This window comes from Cyrtonyx montezumae, unplaced genomic scaffold, assembly GCF_038088225.1.
Source record: "Cyrtonyx montezumae isolate F1298 unplaced genomic scaffold, pur_monq_1.0 scaffold_3, whole genome shotgun sequence".
Taxonomy (NCBI): Eukaryota; Metazoa; Chordata; class Aves; order Galliformes; family Odontophoridae; genus Cyrtonyx; species Cyrtonyx montezumae.
Window position 1 is genome coordinate 92,616,328 of NW_027072034.1, and position 19,738 is coordinate 92,636,065.

A 19,738-nucleotide genomic window follows, 5' to 3' on the forward strand; every position below is an offset into this window, starting at 1 on the left:
TACACGCAAAGAAGTAGTTCTAGACAGCTGATGTCATTCGTGCTTACAACTGGAGTTGAAATAGGTCTCCAGTATCTTTCCTATGTTTCTGTTGATACTTTTATCTTTGCTTATGCTTCTTTAGATTTGCCATCTAGAAAAATTAGAACTTTCTTTTCTTAGTAGGAATAAGGAATAGCTTAAAACATGTTTTTTTTAACTACAGAATAAATGTTTGGAGGTTTATTTTATGTTCTCATCTGTCTCAGTGAAGGGGTGAAAAAATTGCCTCTGTCCTGATGGATGGAGTTGAGTCAGGTGGGGCTGTGAAGAAACTTACTCAAACCACAGTGAGTGAGTGGCAGGGGAGGGGACAACCCTCTTCTGGGGGGTTTTTGACCTAAACTTTTTCTGAAATATTAGCCTTTTTTGAATAAATCTCTGACCCACATGAAGGGCAATGTGCTTCATTCAATTTCTCTGTTAACATGTTTGATAATAGACTAGTTTTTTTATCAAACACTTTTTTTTTTCCTGCAAAAGTTGCATTTTGAGTAATGTTATAAAAGCAACACTGAAAGAGAGCAAATACCAGATTCAGTGCATTCCATATAGAACAGGGCCATTTTTGAACACTTAACTTAGATATTAAGTGTGTAAATGAGCTCCTCTGAATTGGTCAGGTGCCATAGCTGTTGTGATCTTATTCTTTTCCCCACAGTTTTGTTTGCTTTAGGCTGCAAGACTTCTCTCGTGATTTAAGTGTGCATTCTCACCCTCCCACCCCCAACACCTCTCTGTTTTGCTGCTTGTACTAAATTAAATGTTGCTAAAAGTCTGGTTCCTGGTATATAAGCACCTTTCTTCACTTAGCCCTGTGCAAGTTTTCAGAGCCAGAACCTCTCTCATTGTTTCTTGTCTTCCTTTTGGCCTTTGCCATGTAAGTTAAAACTATCCTGAAGTACTGTATTATTTGGTTGTTAACACCTGCTGAGACCTTTCTTTTCCCAAACTGAATGCTGCATTAGACAAACTGTGGGATTTGTCCTTGTCTGAGGATTTTCTTTGCCTTTTTCCTTCCCCTTCCAAAAGCCTTTGAGTCCAGTAGTCATAAATTCTTTCATTACAGTAGGGGAGACTTGCAATAATTACTGCTATATTCTTGTACCACTGTTAACATATTAAGGGGAGTGCATGGTGGCATGATGATAAATCTGGAAGCTGTGGTTTGGTATTCTTCTGTTGAGTTTCATGGAAAGGAAGCAGTTTGTTACAAATTTAAACAGCAGGAGCTGACAGGAAAAGGTAGGTAAAGAAATTGTAGGCATTAGATATAGGAGTAGGATGGCAAGATCAACTTCAACAGAAATGTTTGAAAATTGAGTAACCTGCAAGGCAGGACCTGAGGTATGTGCTCTGGAAATGAAATGAGGATAATGTCTAGTTATACATTTCATAGGTAAGCCTAGGTGCCAGAACCATGTTGAAACACTTTCAGGTAAGATGAATGGAACAAATCTACCACTGTTCTTTCTGTTGTTTGCACCAAGCATGTCTTCTGTGAGAAAGAGCTCACTGCTTTCTCTGTATTTGGAGTATTCATTTCTGGTACTGTAAATGCATCAGAAGTAATTAAGTAAGCTAAACGTCTGCTGGCTGCTGATGGAGTACAGAGACAGACAAAATTCTATGAATCTATGAAAAGCAGTTGCACTGAGAAATGGTGCCCAGTTTCTGAGGCACTGATTCTGTCATTGCTTTTCTTGCTTTCCAGAGTCTTAATTAGGAGGTGCAGAGAAGGACACATAATGCATTACAGAGATACTGTAATTGCATCTGTTAGCATCTCTGTGTTAGATTAGCACTGGCCAATCCCTGGTGGCTTTCAAGGCCAGGGCAACCTGGAAGTGTTTTGTCCCTCAAGTAATCTCTGTGTTGTGAGGGACAAATTGTGTATGACAAAGAATGACACCAATCTGGTGAAAGATAACTCCTCCACATCAAAAGTCAACCCCAAATCTATTAGTTGTCGGATGATTTTTCCCTTTACACTGGAAACTTAGAATGTTCAGAAAAAAAATAAAGTTTGTTTTTTAGTTATGTGAATTAATGTTAGTTTTGCTGACATTTAATGTGTTGACTTTAATGTGTTGTAATTTCTCAGTAACCCTAATCACAAGAATGTACAAAGTGCTTGTGCTTCTTAAGGGCAGTCTCTAAAGTTCTGTGTGATCTTGTGCATGTGCACCTTGGCATCTCCAGACAGACCTGCTGAGGTAGTGTTTGAGCCTTAAAAGCTGAATTGTTATTACTGGCCAGAGGGAAGTTAGAGTACTCCTGGTAATGCTTTTTTTTGTTTGTTCTTAGCTTTTCCATGATTTTAATTGTTCAGGTCCTGTTTTGCTTCGCTGTGTGTTTTTATAAGGAAAATTATTGTAATGAATCTTTGAGACAGGGTTCTGATGAAAATTCTGGTACAAAGGCAGTTCTTTCAGTGCACAGATAGAATCTATTCACATGATGTTGGCCAAGGTAATGCATCTGGGAGGTGTAGGTCCTTTCTTCATCAACACCATCCTGATGTCAGAATTTGTGAGACAAGGACCCTTTAAAATAAAACTGGTCTAGGATAGCTCCAGTTTGATGGAGTCATGAGGAGCATCCCTGGTTTGTTACATCGATCTAATGTTCTTCATGTGGTTCCCTTCACAAAGTCCAGCAATCCTTCAGTATTTCTCTACATTCAGCACCCATTGCTGATGCATCTGGGCCTGATGGTGTCACTGGTGCCTGTGAACTCAGCAGCAGAACCTGAAGGCTGAAGAAAAATGAATTATTATTTTTTTTAATGTTAATTATTTGTATTAGGCTGCTTCTACTCTTTCAGCCTCCCTTCCCATTCTGCATCAATCAATGTTTTGGTATTAAGCCACAAGCTTGGTTGATGGACTCTGGCACTGTGGGATGGCTTTGAATTTGTATCAATGCATTTATAGCATGGAGCATAGACAGGGATATCCTTGAAATTAGCCTTGTTTGGCTGCAGACAGATTTCATTTTCTTTTGGATTTCTTGTCTCATCTCCATCTGTTTTCTGGATGAGCATTAAGGTTTTGGCTGCTGGAATAATATTGAGTTGAACTTATTAATTTAGTGCTTTTAATTTGCTATCTGTTCTGTGAGCTCTAGAATAAAGCTTTATTCTGTATGTACTACTTGTCTGTGTTTCTACTACTTTGGGCTTTTAGAGAACAAGTGCTAAGAACTAATGTGGAAAAACATCTAGTATATAATCAGCAGGCTCGTGATGAGAAGATTTAAGAGGTTGCCATCCCTAGCTGTGTTCACCCTACTGTCTGCTGAAGTTGACTATCTACATAGCACGGGTTGAGGCACAGTCTCTTGGTCTGTTCATAAGGTTCTCATAGCCTGGGATACTAACAAAAAGAAATCAGTGACACATTAATACTCTGAACTTACAACAGCTGAGGTACAAATTCAGTACCTGTTTTGCAGTCCCCCCTGCAGAGGCAGTACTGTATGGTGGAAGAAGGAACTATCAACTACAGACAACAGCTTTTGATTTTTTTTTCCAATAACAGTTGTCTATATTCGAAGAGCTTCTTGCATGTGTTCCTCCATGTCTTCAGGTTACCTGTTCAAATCTTAAACACAAGCAACATCTCAAAAGAAAATGTGTGATCCAAATACTGCACTAGGCTATCTTCAGTCGGTGCTGTGTTAGACTGTAGTATTTTGTTTTGCTTTTTTTTCCAAATTTTCTTTTTTGCACATTTCAGTCAACTGATTGGCTGTGGTGTTGTCTCATGCACTGAAGTATCTTCTGCTTTGCAATTTATCATTCTGACACATTGGGTATACGAATAATTTGTCTTTATTCTAGGTATTATAATTGTCCATGCCAGTATTTGGAGAGATAATTTTGTATTTTGCTCATGACTGACTTTTTCATTCTCTGCCTGGGAATCCTCTTTTCACAATCAGTTCTGCTATTTTCTTTTCCATATTTTAATTTGACAGAAAATTTCTGACAAATGCTTTCAGATGTTAAAAAGGGCAACAGTAGTGATGTGAATGTTAGGCATCCTGACAGCTTGACAACTGATACACTGTGAAGAAAGCTCAGTTGTGTTGGTTTTTTTTTTTCCTGCAGGAAAGAGGCATATGTTGAAGGTATTGAGATGTCACATTTCTTACATAAAAGAACTGGATGGGAAGGCAGTTATGACTTGAGATGTTTAATCTGTGAAGCACAAGTGTTGTGTCTAAGTGCTTATTCTTTCCACTTCCCACTTTAGGAAATGGGAAGCTGGTTATCCCTATTCTGTCCTACTCATTCTTTCTTCCAGTAGCCCTATGTACCCCAAACACCAGCCACTTGTTTCATAACATGTGTTTGTTTGTGTTCTGTAATGTAACAAAGTTCTTCTTTCTAGAAGCTAGAAAGGTTAGGTTCCTTTTTTACTAAAAAGAGAAGCACTTTTTTTTTTTTAAAAGACTATAGAAGAATTGTGTTCATGGCTCCTAATACTAGATTCCTCCCTCCTTAAATTATTTTTCATGTCTGATCTTTTCAAATGTTTGGAATCTTGGCTGAAAATAATTGACTCAAGAAATGCATTTGTTCTGTATAGCCAGGTGAAGTTGTGTCAAAATAGAGTTCAAAACCTGATGATGGGTTCCATATTCTTCCAAAATATGTAGGAACAACCATTGATTTGGTATCTGGTGAGGAAAGTGGATATTAAAATGCGTGGAGTATAAATGGATTTAATTTTTACTTTGCAGTGGTGTCGTAGATCTGGGCTTTATCTTGACAAAGCCAACAAATTCAAGTTAGAAAATGTAAAATTAATCATGTTGCCCTTTTTACTGTTTTTGATGTACTCCTTTCTACTTTTCTCCCTAAGCTTATGTTATGCTTGCTGTAGTACAGCTTGCTTCAGTAGATGTTGCTGTGCACTCTAATGTGCATTTTGGCTACCTGACAAACAGACTTGTGTTCGAGGCTCTCCTGTGTCAATCCCCTGATTGCTGACACCATCACTCGTTTGTATTTTATTCATGCTCTACTTCGTCTTTTCAGAGTTTGTGTGCTTAGGTAACATTCAAGCAGTGTTCACTAAAATCACACTAAATCTTAGATTTCGGGACACTTACACAGGCAAAACCTGTAAAGAAAGCTTGTTTCTGGTCCAGTCTAATAGCCATAAAGCTAGAAGGAAAGGAGGGAAAAGAAAATCTAGGAAGATTACATGTTGATTTCTTTTTGCAGCCTGAGTGGAAGGAATTTTATGCGGACTGGCATGTCCCTCCAGTATCAGTGTTGTGCTGCGAATGGGAAACAGTAATTAGTATGCCCCAGCAACTAGGGACAGAACATGCAGTCATCTCTATGTTACATAAGCCTTAACCTGGCATGGGTTCTCAGTTACTGACATCTAGGTAAGTGACAAATAGAAAAGGCTGAGTAGGATCTTAACTTTTTCAGAATGGGACTAACGTAGGAATGGCATGCATCTTAGTTTTCTAGTCAGAATAACTTCTGCTGCATGTGTTACACTGGGGGAAAATTCAGAAACCATTAGGGAATTTCAGAGCCTTGAAAAAGAAATAACAGAACAAATGAACAAAAAAAGAAAAAAAACCCACCAGAATTCCAGCTGTATGTTTGTAAGTTTCATAAGCAATGCAAACTACAAGTACCCCTTAACTTCTTTTCCTGAGATAGCCAGAGTTACCTGTGACCAATGAGCAATGCAGCCCTTGCTGTGATGTTAGCCCTGCTTGTTATCATCTGTTGTTTTCAGGTGTTCTTTCTTTCAGCATGGCTCGTGTTAATGGAAAGTAAGATTTGAATTATAGCATCTGAAACTGGATCAGTGCGGCCTTTTATTAACATTGGAGAGCGAAGGTATAATTGCTACCTTCAGCTAGCTGTTTGCTTTAAATGTAGCCTTTTTTTTCCTTCCTGAGATGTATCAGTGTGAAGGATTCATAAACACTGGCAGAAAATGGCTGTTTTACGTCTTTGTTTTTTCTGCTGCTACATCTAAGCATTTTCTAAAGGATTGCATGTTTGCTGAAAGTTTTTATGGATTTTTCTTCTTCATCTTAACAAATAGTGAAGTCTTCCTAACACTTAGTTTAACCTTATGATGTAGGTTTTCACTGTTCAGTTTCCACTCCTGATCTCAACATGTATGTATTCAAATCTCAGTCCACTTGAAATTCCTATCTGTAGCCAGAGGGAGTACACTAAATGAAATAAATTGAAAAGGTTGTTTTTTGCACACTGGTAATAGCCTACTACTATATTATAAAATCTGCCACATAAGAACAAAGTTTGTAGCTACTAGAAAGGGACTAGAGTTTAGACCAATTCACGTAATGATGGCAGCTTATGAAATCTGGCGTCATCTGTGAAAAGCTTTGTCTTGACTCAGTAGATCTTTAGCATTTCCATTAGCCTTTCCTTGTATCGTGATTTAGTATTTTTTTTATCCAAGCTACTTTCCTTTGCACTTAATAAATAAATAAATAAGAGCAACCATTCATTTAATGTATGGAAAAAGTGTCTAAAATAATTTTTAATGGAGAAAGTAAAGGCTTTATGGGGGAAGGAAGTACCAGCTTCTTGTGAGTGGATGAATTGAGGTATTAAAATATTATTTTCCATTTAACTGTTGTGTCTTAGTTAGCTGTTTTGATAACCTGATTTTGTTCTTTGTTTTTTCCTCTGGGAGATTTAGAATGGGAATTAAAGTTAGCAGGGGAAAATAAGATCTGTAAAATGTTAATAACAATTGTTATTATTGTTATTATAATGTAAAAAAAAAAAAACACCATATAACAATGTAACACTTAGAAAGTGTGATGATTAGACTGCATGTGCTTGCAATTGCTTGGAAATTGGAGTTGGATTTTGAAGTTGTAAAAATATTTTTGGTATAAAATACATCTGTCTCCCATTCTTAAGTCTGTTTTGTTATCTTTGTGTAGCCTAACATGTGCTTGGTTTGTACCCGTTAGTGTCAGTATGCAAATGGTTATCTGTCACAAAACAATCTGGAGATTTTGGTGGTACTCTAAAGTTTGTTGTGTTTGTCCATAGATATTGCCCTGGAAATTGTAATTCTACTGTTGGCTGGTATTGCTAATCCGTTCCTGTGATGATAAACTAGTTTACTGTGAGCTGCAAGGGGGGTTTTGACTTCTTCTGGGAACATTCCTACTCTAAGTAGCTCTTTTGGGATGCCTTTTGTCAAAATGGCAAAGTTGGCTGTTGAAATGAGTACTGTCCCTTTTTCTTGTATTCTCTCACCAAGTCTAGCTGTATGTATTGTATGAAATCAGTGAAAAGGGGAAAAGGAACTTTTAATGAAGTGATAGATGAGAGTCAGAAGTCAGACTACATCTCTCAATTCTGATTGATATTTTGATAAAGTATATTTTGTAGTGGCACAGTTAATCATGGATGATTCTGAATTGGAAAGAATGTGTACTCTTGAAAACATAGATATGGGGAAAGTTATTTTCTGCACTAGGCAGAAATGAAGAAATTCATATGACAAAGTGATTATACATTAAAAAGTATTGTATTTATTTTCTAGGGAAGTGGGAGGCCAGTCATAGTTGACATGCGTGCTGTGCTGAAGAAGGTTCTGAATCGTGATTATGAAGATGTGCTGTCAGAAATTTCTCTGTTTAGGTGTTTGGAAACTGCTGTATTGTAACCAAAGCCTTTTATTTTAACACTTATGACACTGTCCCACCCAATGAAAGTGCTTGTGACTAGGCAGTGGTATGGTTATGGGGCAGAAAATCTTTATCTCCTAAAAACCATATGTAACAGGTATCCCTGGATGGAGGGAGACATTACGTTGATTATACAGGCTATTGGACTTGAGAATCTAGATGAGCTCTGTATCTAATTGTATGAATAGATATGTTTGCAGGATCTAGGTAGTCAGGAGAAGTGTGGGAGCAGTGGAGGGTCATTGCTGTGGGATGTCGAATATGCTTTAAGGTTGTATTTTCATACTGTGAATGAAAAGGTTTTATATTTTGGTGTATGTATATATATTTTTTCCTGATGAAAAATCCTCACTTTGCAAGTGCAGGATAAGATAGGCATGTGATTCAATTGGCAGATATTTTATAGTTGTGGGTTGTGAAGTTGAATTGCTACAGTCGTGGCTTGACTTCATGGAGTGTTTCAAAGTTAAATCTCTGGTGTGGGAAGCAAGCTTTCACTGAGAAGGGTAAACTAACTGTGTTTGGCTTTTAGAGTATAATGGCATCATTTTTGTTCAGTGTAATTTGTCTAGTCTGCTCTAAGTCATTTCTTTGCTTTGGGAAATTGAAAATAAGCTCAATTTCTCCCAATCTTACGTGTTTTAGACCTGTTATTTCATGGAATTGTTCACGTGCCTTTGTGTAAGACTTTACAGCATTCAGCAGTAAAATACAGTGCTTTTTTCACCTTCTCCACTTGAAGGACCACATTTGCATTTGATCCAAGTGGCTTCTTGTCTACATTACTTTCAGCCTTTCAATGTGTGTGCGCTGGAACTATATACTGATCCTGAGGCTCATAGTGGGTGTCTGCAGTTGTGCTTTGTGAAGGTGAGAAATGAGAGATGTAGTATAATCTCTTGGCAAAAGCAATTGGCCTAATTTTCTTTCTTGGCTTTCTAACATAAATGACCCAGTGCTCAAAGCTTAAGTTTTGTCAACTCCCATATAGATGTACTGTGAACCCAAGTCTAAATTATCACAGTAAGAGGTCTTAAGTAGATGTGTATGTGACAGCATGATAGTATGTACTTTGAAAGTACTGTTTGATCTAGACTGTCTTCATTCAGCTTCAGTCTATGCTCGATCTATTCTTCTCTTTAATTCCCCTTTGTTAGTGGAAAACCATGTGGTATAGCTGTTAATTAGAGATAAAAGATGAAGAAAACGTTCTGCTTATCCTCTTCATATTAACATAATAATAAAAATAATAATGTGGTAGAGTAGGGGAACAGTTATCTCTGTTTTAAGGTAAGAAAAGAAGCATGCTGTCTATAGCAGAGCAGGAAAGATAAGCCATGGTGTCTATCTTGTCCCCGTTGCTGCCCTTACTGTGCTACCTTACTTTTCTAGCTGGAGTTCTGCCAGAGAAACTTAACACTGAAAGTATGTTGTCTTTTCTGACAGATTGAGGACTTCTGTGCTTGCAGAAGCATACAGTGCTCTGTCATTACAGCTGGTGTTCGTGGAAGTGCTCATTTCACAGTGCAACAGCTTCTGAGAGGAATATGCTGCAAGGGTTTGTTCTGGGGATCTCAGTTGGTAGTGTGTTTCCTCTGTTGCCTGATTGGGAATGGTTGGGTACTAGCAAGCTTCTGAATACTTGCTTAAGTCTGTGTTTGTACAAGGTCAGAATCAAGGGTTTAGATGTTGGCCTTTCATGTCTGCATGGATAGAAGACTGAACTTCTGATTTTGTGATGATCTGGGGCGCTGGCAGTTATCACAAGACAAGAGGCACCTGTTCTGATTTTATGCAGTGTAGTCAAAAATATTTAATATCCAAACGTAGCTTTAATCTATGTGAAGCACTTCTCATATTGTCCTTACAGAGTACGTGAACAAACTCGAAGTTAAATTAGTATGAATTGCTCAGAACTCATTCTGGGGCTGCAAGAATCTGCACAAGCATTTGATTTAACCCCTAAACATCTAAAGATGCTCATTTTGCAGATGATTGCACTGTGACAAAACTAGATGAAAAGAGTTTCATGATGTTTCACAGTTGAAAGTAGCTCATGGCAGTCTGGAGGAGTAAAGCACAGTAAACCCTGTCTAGCTGAAATTGCTGCTTCTCTAAGCTCAGAGTGGTACATGCTGGAAAGATGATTATTCACCAGATGTGAAACTTTCTTCTGTTCCTTTGAAGCAAAATAATACAGTGACACACTCTTTATCCACTGATTCTTTGGAAAGCATTAATGTAAAAAAAAAAAAAATTAAAATCCCCAGCTTATGTCAATCTAGAGTCAGTTCCCTGAAATTAATGTTCAATATAAAAATCTTAATAGGTAAAAAATGATTTATTTCATAGCAGCTGGCATAAATCTTGTTTCTAATGAGGATAAAATCCATGTAAATGAATCATTACAGTAAATGGTTGTAATTAGGATTTATTCATTTCTAAGGTCTCATAATTACATAATCAACTTTTAGTGTGTTAAGATTTATATTCTCAATTCTTAATTCCATTTTATTCATTTAGAAGCAGAATTGTTGGGGGAGGAGTGCTTTTAGAAACTGCTTGCTCTCAACTAGAAATGGAAGATGATATTTGAAAAGGAGCCATCTCATTCTGATGTTGTGAAAGGCTCCAATTCTTCTTCAGCAAAAATAAACCTTAGCATTTTGAAAGCTTCCAGCTAGCTGGAGTCATTGTGCCTGTCAGCTTAACATTCCCATACACATGTATGTGTACATCACCTGTGCAAACCAGTGATGGACCAGTGTGACAGAAAGCTGTTGCCAACTCAGGGTTGTCTGGACTATTAAACATTGTCTCTCCTTTTTGTTTCAGTCCTTACCAAGTAGATAGAAGTAGCATTGACTATAGTACTGGAGAGTTAAGGTCAGCAAACTGATTGAGAGCTGAGTCTGTCTACTTCTTTAGTGGCTGTCGCATGATGGGACCAAAACCCCTCTGAGCCCTGCCATCTCTTGTGCAGCTGAGTCTCCTTGACAGGTAACTGTGACAGTCTGAAAAATTAAGGCCTCTTCTCTGTCCTCTTTATTGAAAACAAGGATTTTGTTTGCTCAGCCACCTCCATGCCATTACCTAAAACAATTTTAAAAGCAGTTTCAGAGTTGCTCCTTTGCAGAGCTGGAAGGCTTCAAGTGATACAGTGTAAATTACCAGAACACTTGTATGGATGTGGCTTGCTTTGAATTGTTGAAGGCAAGACTGAACAGATTTATTGGATCTGTCAGTTTATGGCTTGAAATTGGAATTGATTTTTGGTTTGTTGTTTCTTTTTCCCCTCTGTTGAACTTTAGGCAGAATTGCAATTACAAATTTTCTTACTTCCTTTTGAAAGTTAATGCCACTTAATAGAAAATTGTAAAAGCTATTTCTTCATGTGCTGCTCCCCATCCTTCCTGCTTCTACTAAAATTAAATAAAAGCAGCTGTACTGCTGTGGTTTGGCCCTTCTTGTCTTCAAGAAAAGTCCCCCGGCTACTGCAGTCAGAATAGCTAGTACATCTTCAGGCCACTTTTAATGATACAGTAGTGTCTGAAAATGCTTCTGAAGTTCAGAGGACAGCTTTCTCCAATCTTTTGCAGGTAGGGTTTTGAACTGATGGCTGTCCAACATTGCTGTTGGGATTTTCAGTTTCTTTTCCCCTGTAGCATTATGCTGCAGTGCAGAAATAAACTGCCACAGCACTTCTGTCCTCTGGTTTTCAGTTTAGACTAATAAAAAATTCATTGAATTTGTTTTGTGTTTTCCAGCAAGGGTAGGAGCACACAAAGTCTTGGTATTGTCCTCTGTTCTGCCATTCTCCTGCACATGTTAATGTTCTGATATAGCCACCCATAAATCATTCAGAAAGGCTCCTGTGTAAAACACATATGATGCTACCAGCAGCTCTTCTCAGAATTGTGCTAGTACTGCCAGAATCTAAAAATTATTTACCCCTCATTTATAATGTTGAATTTAAATAACATGATTCTTCTTGTCTAAGGTGTAAGTAAAAATTCCCACTGATAGAAAAACTCTTCATTATAAATTTAGCAGCATCTTGTTTAGGCTTGTTTTGTTTTGCTCGCGTGTAAACCAAAACTAAAGTATTGTACTTCCAAACATAGGTCATCTTCAGAGATGTCTGTTTAAAATCCTTTGGTTTTATCTTCATTTTTTCCTAAAACTCATGTGAATTCAGGGCAAACATATTTTCTGCTTTTCTCTACCCCTTCCTCCTGGGCCTCATGTCGCTCCCCTTTAAATAAGATTCTGAATTCAGGTACTCAAAACCCATGAGATTTAATAAGTTAGGTTGTTGGGGTTTTTTTGAGACCATTAATGAATCACGCTGATGCATGCCCTGTTTCCTACTCTTCACTAAATATAGAGGCAGGACTGGGTCACAGTGTCCTCTGTTGTCACTGGTACCACATCAATCTTCTTAAATAAGTTTAGCTCTATCTTTACAGCTGTAGGGATTTTTCCCTTCCCTGTTACTACTCGGGAGGCTGCTCCTGAGGCTTGTGGCCTGAATGCTTTGGAATATTCTGAGTGTTTGGAATGTACTCCTCCCTTCCAACCTAAAGATATGAGTATGTATTTTGGAGCTCTTTATCCTTGTTACAGCAGTACATCATTAAGCCTGAATAACTCTTCTTAGTGTTTATCTAGTAACATATTAATTGATGTCAATTCTGTCTTTTCACAGCCTAGCTGTGAGAGTCTGAAACATATCTGAGACTCCTCTGAATTTGGTAGGCTCTCAAATACAGCTGTTTGCCATGCAGTCCTGTTCCCTTGTACCTAGGGAAGGGCTTCAGATGGTGAAGGAACATGCTAGATTTTCTTTCTTTACTGGAAAAAGATTAAATACAGCGTGGACTTGATTTTTACAACTGCACATTGTTTTTTGCTGGCTTGAGTAATCACAATGACTTCAGCACAGCTATGCAAATTAAGCAACTGCAGCTTGGCCTGAAAGTAACCTGTGCTGGAAACTTTTTGTCTTGGCCTTTTGCTGCTCTTCCGTAGCTTTTTCATTAATACTTAGATAATAATCAGCTATATACATTTTTCTGAATACTAGGTGATATTGATTTATTCTTTTTATGTTCTATCAACAAAATTTCATTGTGTTTTCAATATTGCTTTTGAATTTACTTGGAAAGTATTAAAAAAAAAAATCTCAGTTACTCATTTGTCTGCTAAAAGTCTAACCTCCTGCCCACCATAATAATTAAAGATTGGAGGAAAGATTTGGCTTAAAATACTGCACTTGTAATGAAGTGAGAAGATGTGCTGAGTTACGCTTGTGGATGAAAAGGTTGATTGATTTGCTTCATAAAGCCCTGAAGTTAGCCGCCAGTGCCTAAGAAAAATCATGTTCATTGTTATGGTATGTCAGCTTTCTTTTGCAATTGTCTGTGTTTAAAATCTTTTAAAGCTTAATTCATATATCACTGTAAATAAAAGTCACTTATGCAAGGTTCATCTCTCTGCAGCACCATTTATTATACTCAGTGCACCTCTGGGAGCGGAATGTACCAGTGGAGATGGCTGCTGGGCTGGGGAGTGACATATGTACAAATCTGTCAGCCACTTGCATAGCTTTTGGGGAAATAAGTTGCTGTAAGAGATGGTTGCTGTGGAGGCTGTGCTGTCAGCCACATGTGTATGCATGTGCACGTGTCTCGTACGTAACCCTACCATCCATCACCAGTTTCAGTTTTTTCTGTTTCTCGGCAATGTAGGATTTTCAGTGCCATTCTCACAGGTTTCAAAGCAGCCAGTCAGTGCCTAACAGCAATTCCCACTCCAGAGGGACTCTCTGAATGGGCTAAGCAGTGCTGGAGAACTTCAGCTCCACGTCACCAGGTGTAGATCTGAGAGACTTCTCTCTTTCTTTGTGTGAATATTGGTCTTTAACAGTGTGCAGACAGCATGACAGAGTTGTGACACTTTTGCTGTTTTTATTATAGTCAACTATGTTGAAGAGTCCACAGAATGTGAGGTTGCCTTTGCAGTACTTCTTTTTCCTGGTGAGAGGCCAACTGCCATGTTCTTGATGCTTTAATTTGTCCCTTTCCTTTAATAAGACTTCCTTTCCCAGTGTTCCCCTTCTCCTCAACTGGGATTCATGACTTCAAAATACCTTGTTTTGTTGATGTGGAACTGATTTAGAGGGTTAGAGGGTGAGTTATGGTAGCTCCTACCCAGGTATGTTCTTGTTGCTGTGTTTTGATTTAAGGAAGTGAACAGCTGCTAGCTTCTGTGAGTTTAGCAGTGCTCCTTGAGAGTATACAATAAATCTGCTGATGGATTCATGTCATTATCTTGAGTATATATTGACATCATGTGCATTTGGAACTATTCCTTGAATGCTTCTGAGAAATTCTGATAATCTTTACTGGTCCTGTACTTCTCAGTGGTACAGGCATAGGCGGGACATGCTTCTTGGCCTTGATTTGAATTTCTATAGTAGGGGAGGAGTCAGATTTGAAGAGGGCAATTTTGGTTAACCATGTACATCTGAGAAGATATCCTTGGAGCTGTACAAGTTTTTCTCCTGCACTTGTGCTTGACTGCACTATGCGTAGCAAAGACTGTGTGTGTCACATTAGGCTCAATAAATACAACTCGTTTGATGACTCTTATTTCTCCTTTGTTTCCCTTAGGGTGTTTCAAAGATGACCGTATCGTATTCTGGACTTGGATGTTTTCAACATATTTTATGGAGAAATGGGCCCCTCGACAAGATGATATGCTCTTCTATGTCCGTCGAAAAGTGTCCTATGTTAGTAGTGATAGTACAGATGGGAAAAAGGTGAGTAATGATATGTACTTTAACTTGGGAAGTTCAAGTTAACATGCTATTTGGTGTTCTGCAGAACCTAACTCATCTGAAGAACTGTGGACCAATGATGAAAAAAGGGATCCATACTATCATTTTCCTTTTCACTGATAATATTTTATAAATTGAGAGTTTAAATCTATGGGAAGAGAGGAAAAAAGAGGAGAAATATTTATAGAAAAAGGCTTCCTAAGGTACCAGGGTGGGATACATGCAGACTGCTGGAGCTGGAATGAGTGATAATAAGTGGAGAAACTACTTTATTTTCATGCGTACTTAAGACAATTTTCATTCCTGTAGAAGTACCATTTCTTGAAAATGTGTAGTCAGGTATCTTATTGTTGCTGCAGAGGCATTTTCTGTTTACAGATAAGAGAAAGTTCTCAACATGTCATGGCAGTTCCTACCCTAGTTGAGGGAAACAGAAGCAAGAAAAATCATAGTTTTACTGCAAATGAAGGATATGATTATAGGGGGTCAAAAGAAGGAAGACAACTGTGATAAGAAGAGACTGGGATTAATTTCCATACTTATGTAAATAATAAATATGTGAATGAAACACAGACATATGTGTAAAGTGCGAATCATTTGGTTCTTTGGGCGAAAATACTGTCTCAGCCACCACTGTCACTTCCTTGAAAAAAAATTAAAAAAGGGATCCTAAGAGACTTTCCAAAGGTGTTTTTTGGGGGACATATGATTAATGCAAAGTGTTATCTTCCTTTCCCGTATGCCTCGAAGTTCTATCATGACAACCTTTAAGAACGGGATGATGGAATATTGATCTTTTCCTGTTCCTTACTCTTCAGCTAAGAATTCAGGATAACATACTCGTGTGTGTAAGACTTGGAGGAAACTTTGATTTTAAGTCATTTGACTGACTACAGTCGTATTTCTCCTTCATGTTAAACAACATTGTGGCTTTGTTTAGCTAATAAAAGCATGGGTCATTTAACCTCTTACTCTTTCCCAACACAGAAGGTGAACCTCAGAGGAATTCTGATTGCTTAATATTCATTCATTGACTCCAGTCAAATCTGTTTAACTTATATTAATAAGTTCAAACTATTTGAACCTCCCTTGGAGAGAGGAAAGTGAAATAACCCTTACATTTGCTATTAGAGCTTTATTTAAGCCTCATAATAACCTCATAGATAATTTTGATTTGTGAGCTTTATTGTAAGTAGTAGTTATTACAGAACCAGCATTAGTGAATTGTTTCCCATAACTGACATGGAGAGCATATGTTATATGTAGCTCGTAGTCAGTGAGGTTTATAAAACGCTGTTTTACACCTGTCCTGTTCAGTGATATGCTGGATACCTCAGATCTTTGAATTATTAAGTAAACAGCTTTTGATTTGACTTTTTAGTTTTGCTATTTCTTTTTTGAAAGATGGTATCAAAACACCGAAGTAATATCATTAAAAGAGAAAAAGCTAGAGACCAGTTGTTTTTTTAGCTCTCACACTGACTTCAGACATCTCTGTCATCCACCAAGTTGTTTGTTCCCATTAACATTCCCAAAAGTTGACTGAAAAGGTGGGGAATGTGAAGAGTTTGGGCTTGCCTGGGACCACAGTGGTAGAATCAGAGCTGTGCCACTGGCACCTGCCTTGTGTTTAAGTGGTGTCAAACTGTCACTGATGATAGCTGTCAGAAATGATGACTTTTCCACTGGCTATGCAGAAGCCTGAACATTGGATATTCATAGAACTGAGTCTGTGTAACTTGGGTGTATGATGAAGCAAGTTCATTGTAGTTTTTCTGTAGATGTTTATTTGCCTGGCAACTGTCAGTTTTGACTGATGAATGCTGGCAGAGGGACATGTGAGGTGAATTGTTGTCCTCCGATGTCTCAGAGTATTAGTTTACGTTCATGAGAATAATACCTGCACAGCTTTGAGTGCAGCATTCTCCTGTAGGACCAATAACAGTGATGAAAAAAAATAGATTCAGAAGAGTAGCTGTTTGGATACCAACAGTAGGGATGTTTGTTTTCTGACATAATGAGCTCATGCAGTATGTTCATATTACATACTATAGTGATGATTCTTATCAGCGAGATGCAAGTGATGACTTAGCACACACATGCGTCTTTTGTTTGTTGTCCTCTGTGTTTTAAGTCATTCTTGCTTACGCTTTTTTCTGTACTCACTGTAGCTGAAGGCAGTCAGCAAAAATACTTAATGTGAAGTTAATGTTATAATTAAAAAGCAGAGAAAAACTGTTATGATCGAGATCAGTTGGTGGCTCGTTTTTAAGACTGAATGAGAAGGGCTTTGAATTCAGCTTGAATAGTGACAAGATTGAAGTAATAAATTTCATAATTCTGTATCAGTAGATGCTGACAGTGAACTGCTATCTGAAATTTCATTTCAAACAGCCTTTAAAATGACCTGCTTCATAGACCTTACAGTGGAATAGACTTTCCATTTGCTTCACTGTTCTACTTCACCAATTTCTAAGCCCTAGGTATGCAGGTGAAGCAGCAATTAAGCTCTTAATATGGTCTCTGCCACGGCAGAACTGCTGTTTCTTATTTTGTATTATATCCATTACAAGTTCTTGGATCCCAGTGAAGTGCCTTCAACTCTGTTTTCTTTTCATGGCATTTCACAGTAAGAATCTTGCAGTTCATTGTGCCAAGTTTTGAAGATGCTTTTTCTCTCTGTGTTTTGCTTAAAGCAAAATCATATATTCTCTGTCAGGATCAGTGGCAGCAGGGCAATGTGGAATGTAGCTCTTCTCGAAGTTTAGTGATTTACTAGGTTTTTAAGGTAAAATCCCTTTAGCCTGTAGCTCTTTATGTGCTATTAAGATTAAAAAAATCTCTTCACTGCTGCCTTACGTAGTAGCTAATATGAGCAACTGGAAAATACAAGCCCTGATCCTCACTTACAAAGAGTCTTCTACGTTGCCAAAACCTTTAAGGTTATACTGATTTGACTTGGGATTCTGACTTGAAAATGGCTTTAGATCAGAATTTAATATTTCTTAATCTTTCCAACGCTGTAGCTATTTATAAAGGATTATGTTTCATTACAGTTGCAAGCTTCTGATCTTTCTGTAGAAGGCGGTTTTACCTTCTTTTTGGGATAAAGAAAAATGTTGCAACAGTGTTAACACAGATAACCTCATAGCAGGAAAACTAAGGTAAAACCTCAGAGAGCTCTATGTACTGATAGACCTAGGTTGTACTAACTCCTTCTGACATTGTCATCTGGCAAGGGTGCTGTATTTATGAAGCACAGATGTAAATACAAATGAGCTTGTCTAGATTTTGGAGTAGGTCCTGTTTTCTACAGCATCCTACAGTTGTGAAGTGGTAGAGTTGATGCCAAATGCATGTGGTAGTCATTCAGACTGTTAATTCTTCACAAAGCATAAGCTACTGATGTGGCTGTGGCTTCAGAAACAGAACTGAGCAGGAACAATGGTTTACGTATTTATGTGCGTCTGGACTACAAATATTGGCTGGGATGGGAGACTAGTTAGTTTCTAAATTATGTTAGGCACATGACACCCACTGAAATTCACAGTATTTCTTAGCTGAATATCTAATTCACATTGAATATCTGTCTGGCTGGAAGATTTGACAGCCTGAACTTAGCATCTAGCAGAAATGCAATGTTTTAAAAGAATCTTACTTTTTTGTCCCTCTTGTAACTCTCAGACCAGTACTTTTTGAACCCTGTAAATAGGATGTCTGCTGTAGAACTACTTGATAATGCTTCTGGCAGGTCCACATCACCATCTGAATACAACAGAGAAGCAAATGGCCGAATTCTGAATCTTACTTGACAGATAAATTGTCATCTTGTGCGCGTGGGAACAGAGGATGTTTATGACATATGCAAGTCAGCAGGAAGAAAACTGTTCTGTCTCAACTCTTGCTTTGCTAAGCTTCTAGAGGTGTTATAGTGAGTAGGAACAGGGGCTTCTGCAGAAAAGGAGAAGGTAAACACATTGCTCTCCTTTTGAAATGTGAAAGAGGAACACATTATCAGATTAATATTATGATTTCTTGTAGGGAGCTCAACGTTTGAAATGTAAAGGTTTGGCTTTTATTTATGATTAACCCTCCCACATTCCTTTTTTTTTTCCCCCCGTTATTTTGCTGATATTTGGTTCTCTAAGTATATGAACATAAGGAAACTGCTACTTGATAACCTGTGCTCTTGTTGCATTTTTATCAAGCTACCTCTATCCTGTGTGTGCTGTGACTGTCTCATTGACAAAAATGAAGTGTACCGTAATGTGGAACAATATTTTTTCCTCACAGAACTGTCTGTAAGCTAGGACATGCTTGTGGCATATCTGGCAAGCTAATGAGCGTTAGCTTTGGAGATGCTTTTGTATTATGTTTTTATTCCTGTGTAAATTTGTGCCTGAGAAAAGCAGTCATGCAGCTTAAGTATCTTGGGGCCACAGCTCAAAAAAGGAGCTTGTGCTGCACAGGTGTTTTAGATACATTTCTGGTTATTGTTTCATGCATCTGAAGAACTCTTCTTATGGAGACGGAACAGGTAACAATAAAGCAAGTATCACAGTGAAATGTGATGACAGACTGAAATGTGTCAACTCTGAATTTTGTGGTTGAGGAGGTGCTGTATTCTCTGTGACAGAGAAACTTCATCTGGAAGAGCACTGAAACCCACTTTCCCCAACTGATAAAGCAGTAATTAATAATTTACTATCTCAAATGCGGTGTAGCTAAGTCACCAGGGAGTTGAGAGACAGCTGAGCACTGCTTGGCTGGGCTGCTCAGCCTGGAAAAGGTGCAGTATCTGCTTGGAGCTCCATGAAAGCCTCATCAGGCTGCTGCTTCAGCAGGGCATGTAGACTTTGTGGCTTATGCAGGAAGTGTCAGCTTGTTCATTAGAGTTATGAAAATGTCTGTTTTCTGTGTTGAAACTATTGTGCAATCGAACTGAAGCTCTAGAATATTGTAATCAAGTCTCTAATGACACTAGTAATTAGGACTTATAGGTTAATCTACTAGTTTTTTCATGTTTTCTGTTCAGTAATCCAATTTATACATTTCCACATCCAACAGAAGTGGTTTGAAATGTGATATTTCATTAACATTCTCTAACCTTATTTTTCCTGTGACTGCCTGCTGCCTGAA

At 38.0% G+C, this 19,738-nt stretch overlaps 1 protein-coding gene across 2 annotated transcripts in view; it reads left to right on the forward strand.

The window, feature by feature from the left end:
• KIAA0930 (KIAA0930 ortholog) overlaps positions 1 to 19,738 on the forward strand; it is a 60,537-nt gene that overhangs the window by 15,347 nt on the left and 25,452 nt on the right. For both annotated transcript variants that reach the window (XM_065742401.1, XM_065742403.1), the window contains exon 2: positions 14,433 to 14,581. In XM_065742401.1, coding sequence (XP_065598473.1) covers positions 14,433 to 14,581 — 149 coding nt within the window. The remainder of the gene's footprint in view (positions 1 to 14,432; positions 14,582 to 19,738) is intronic.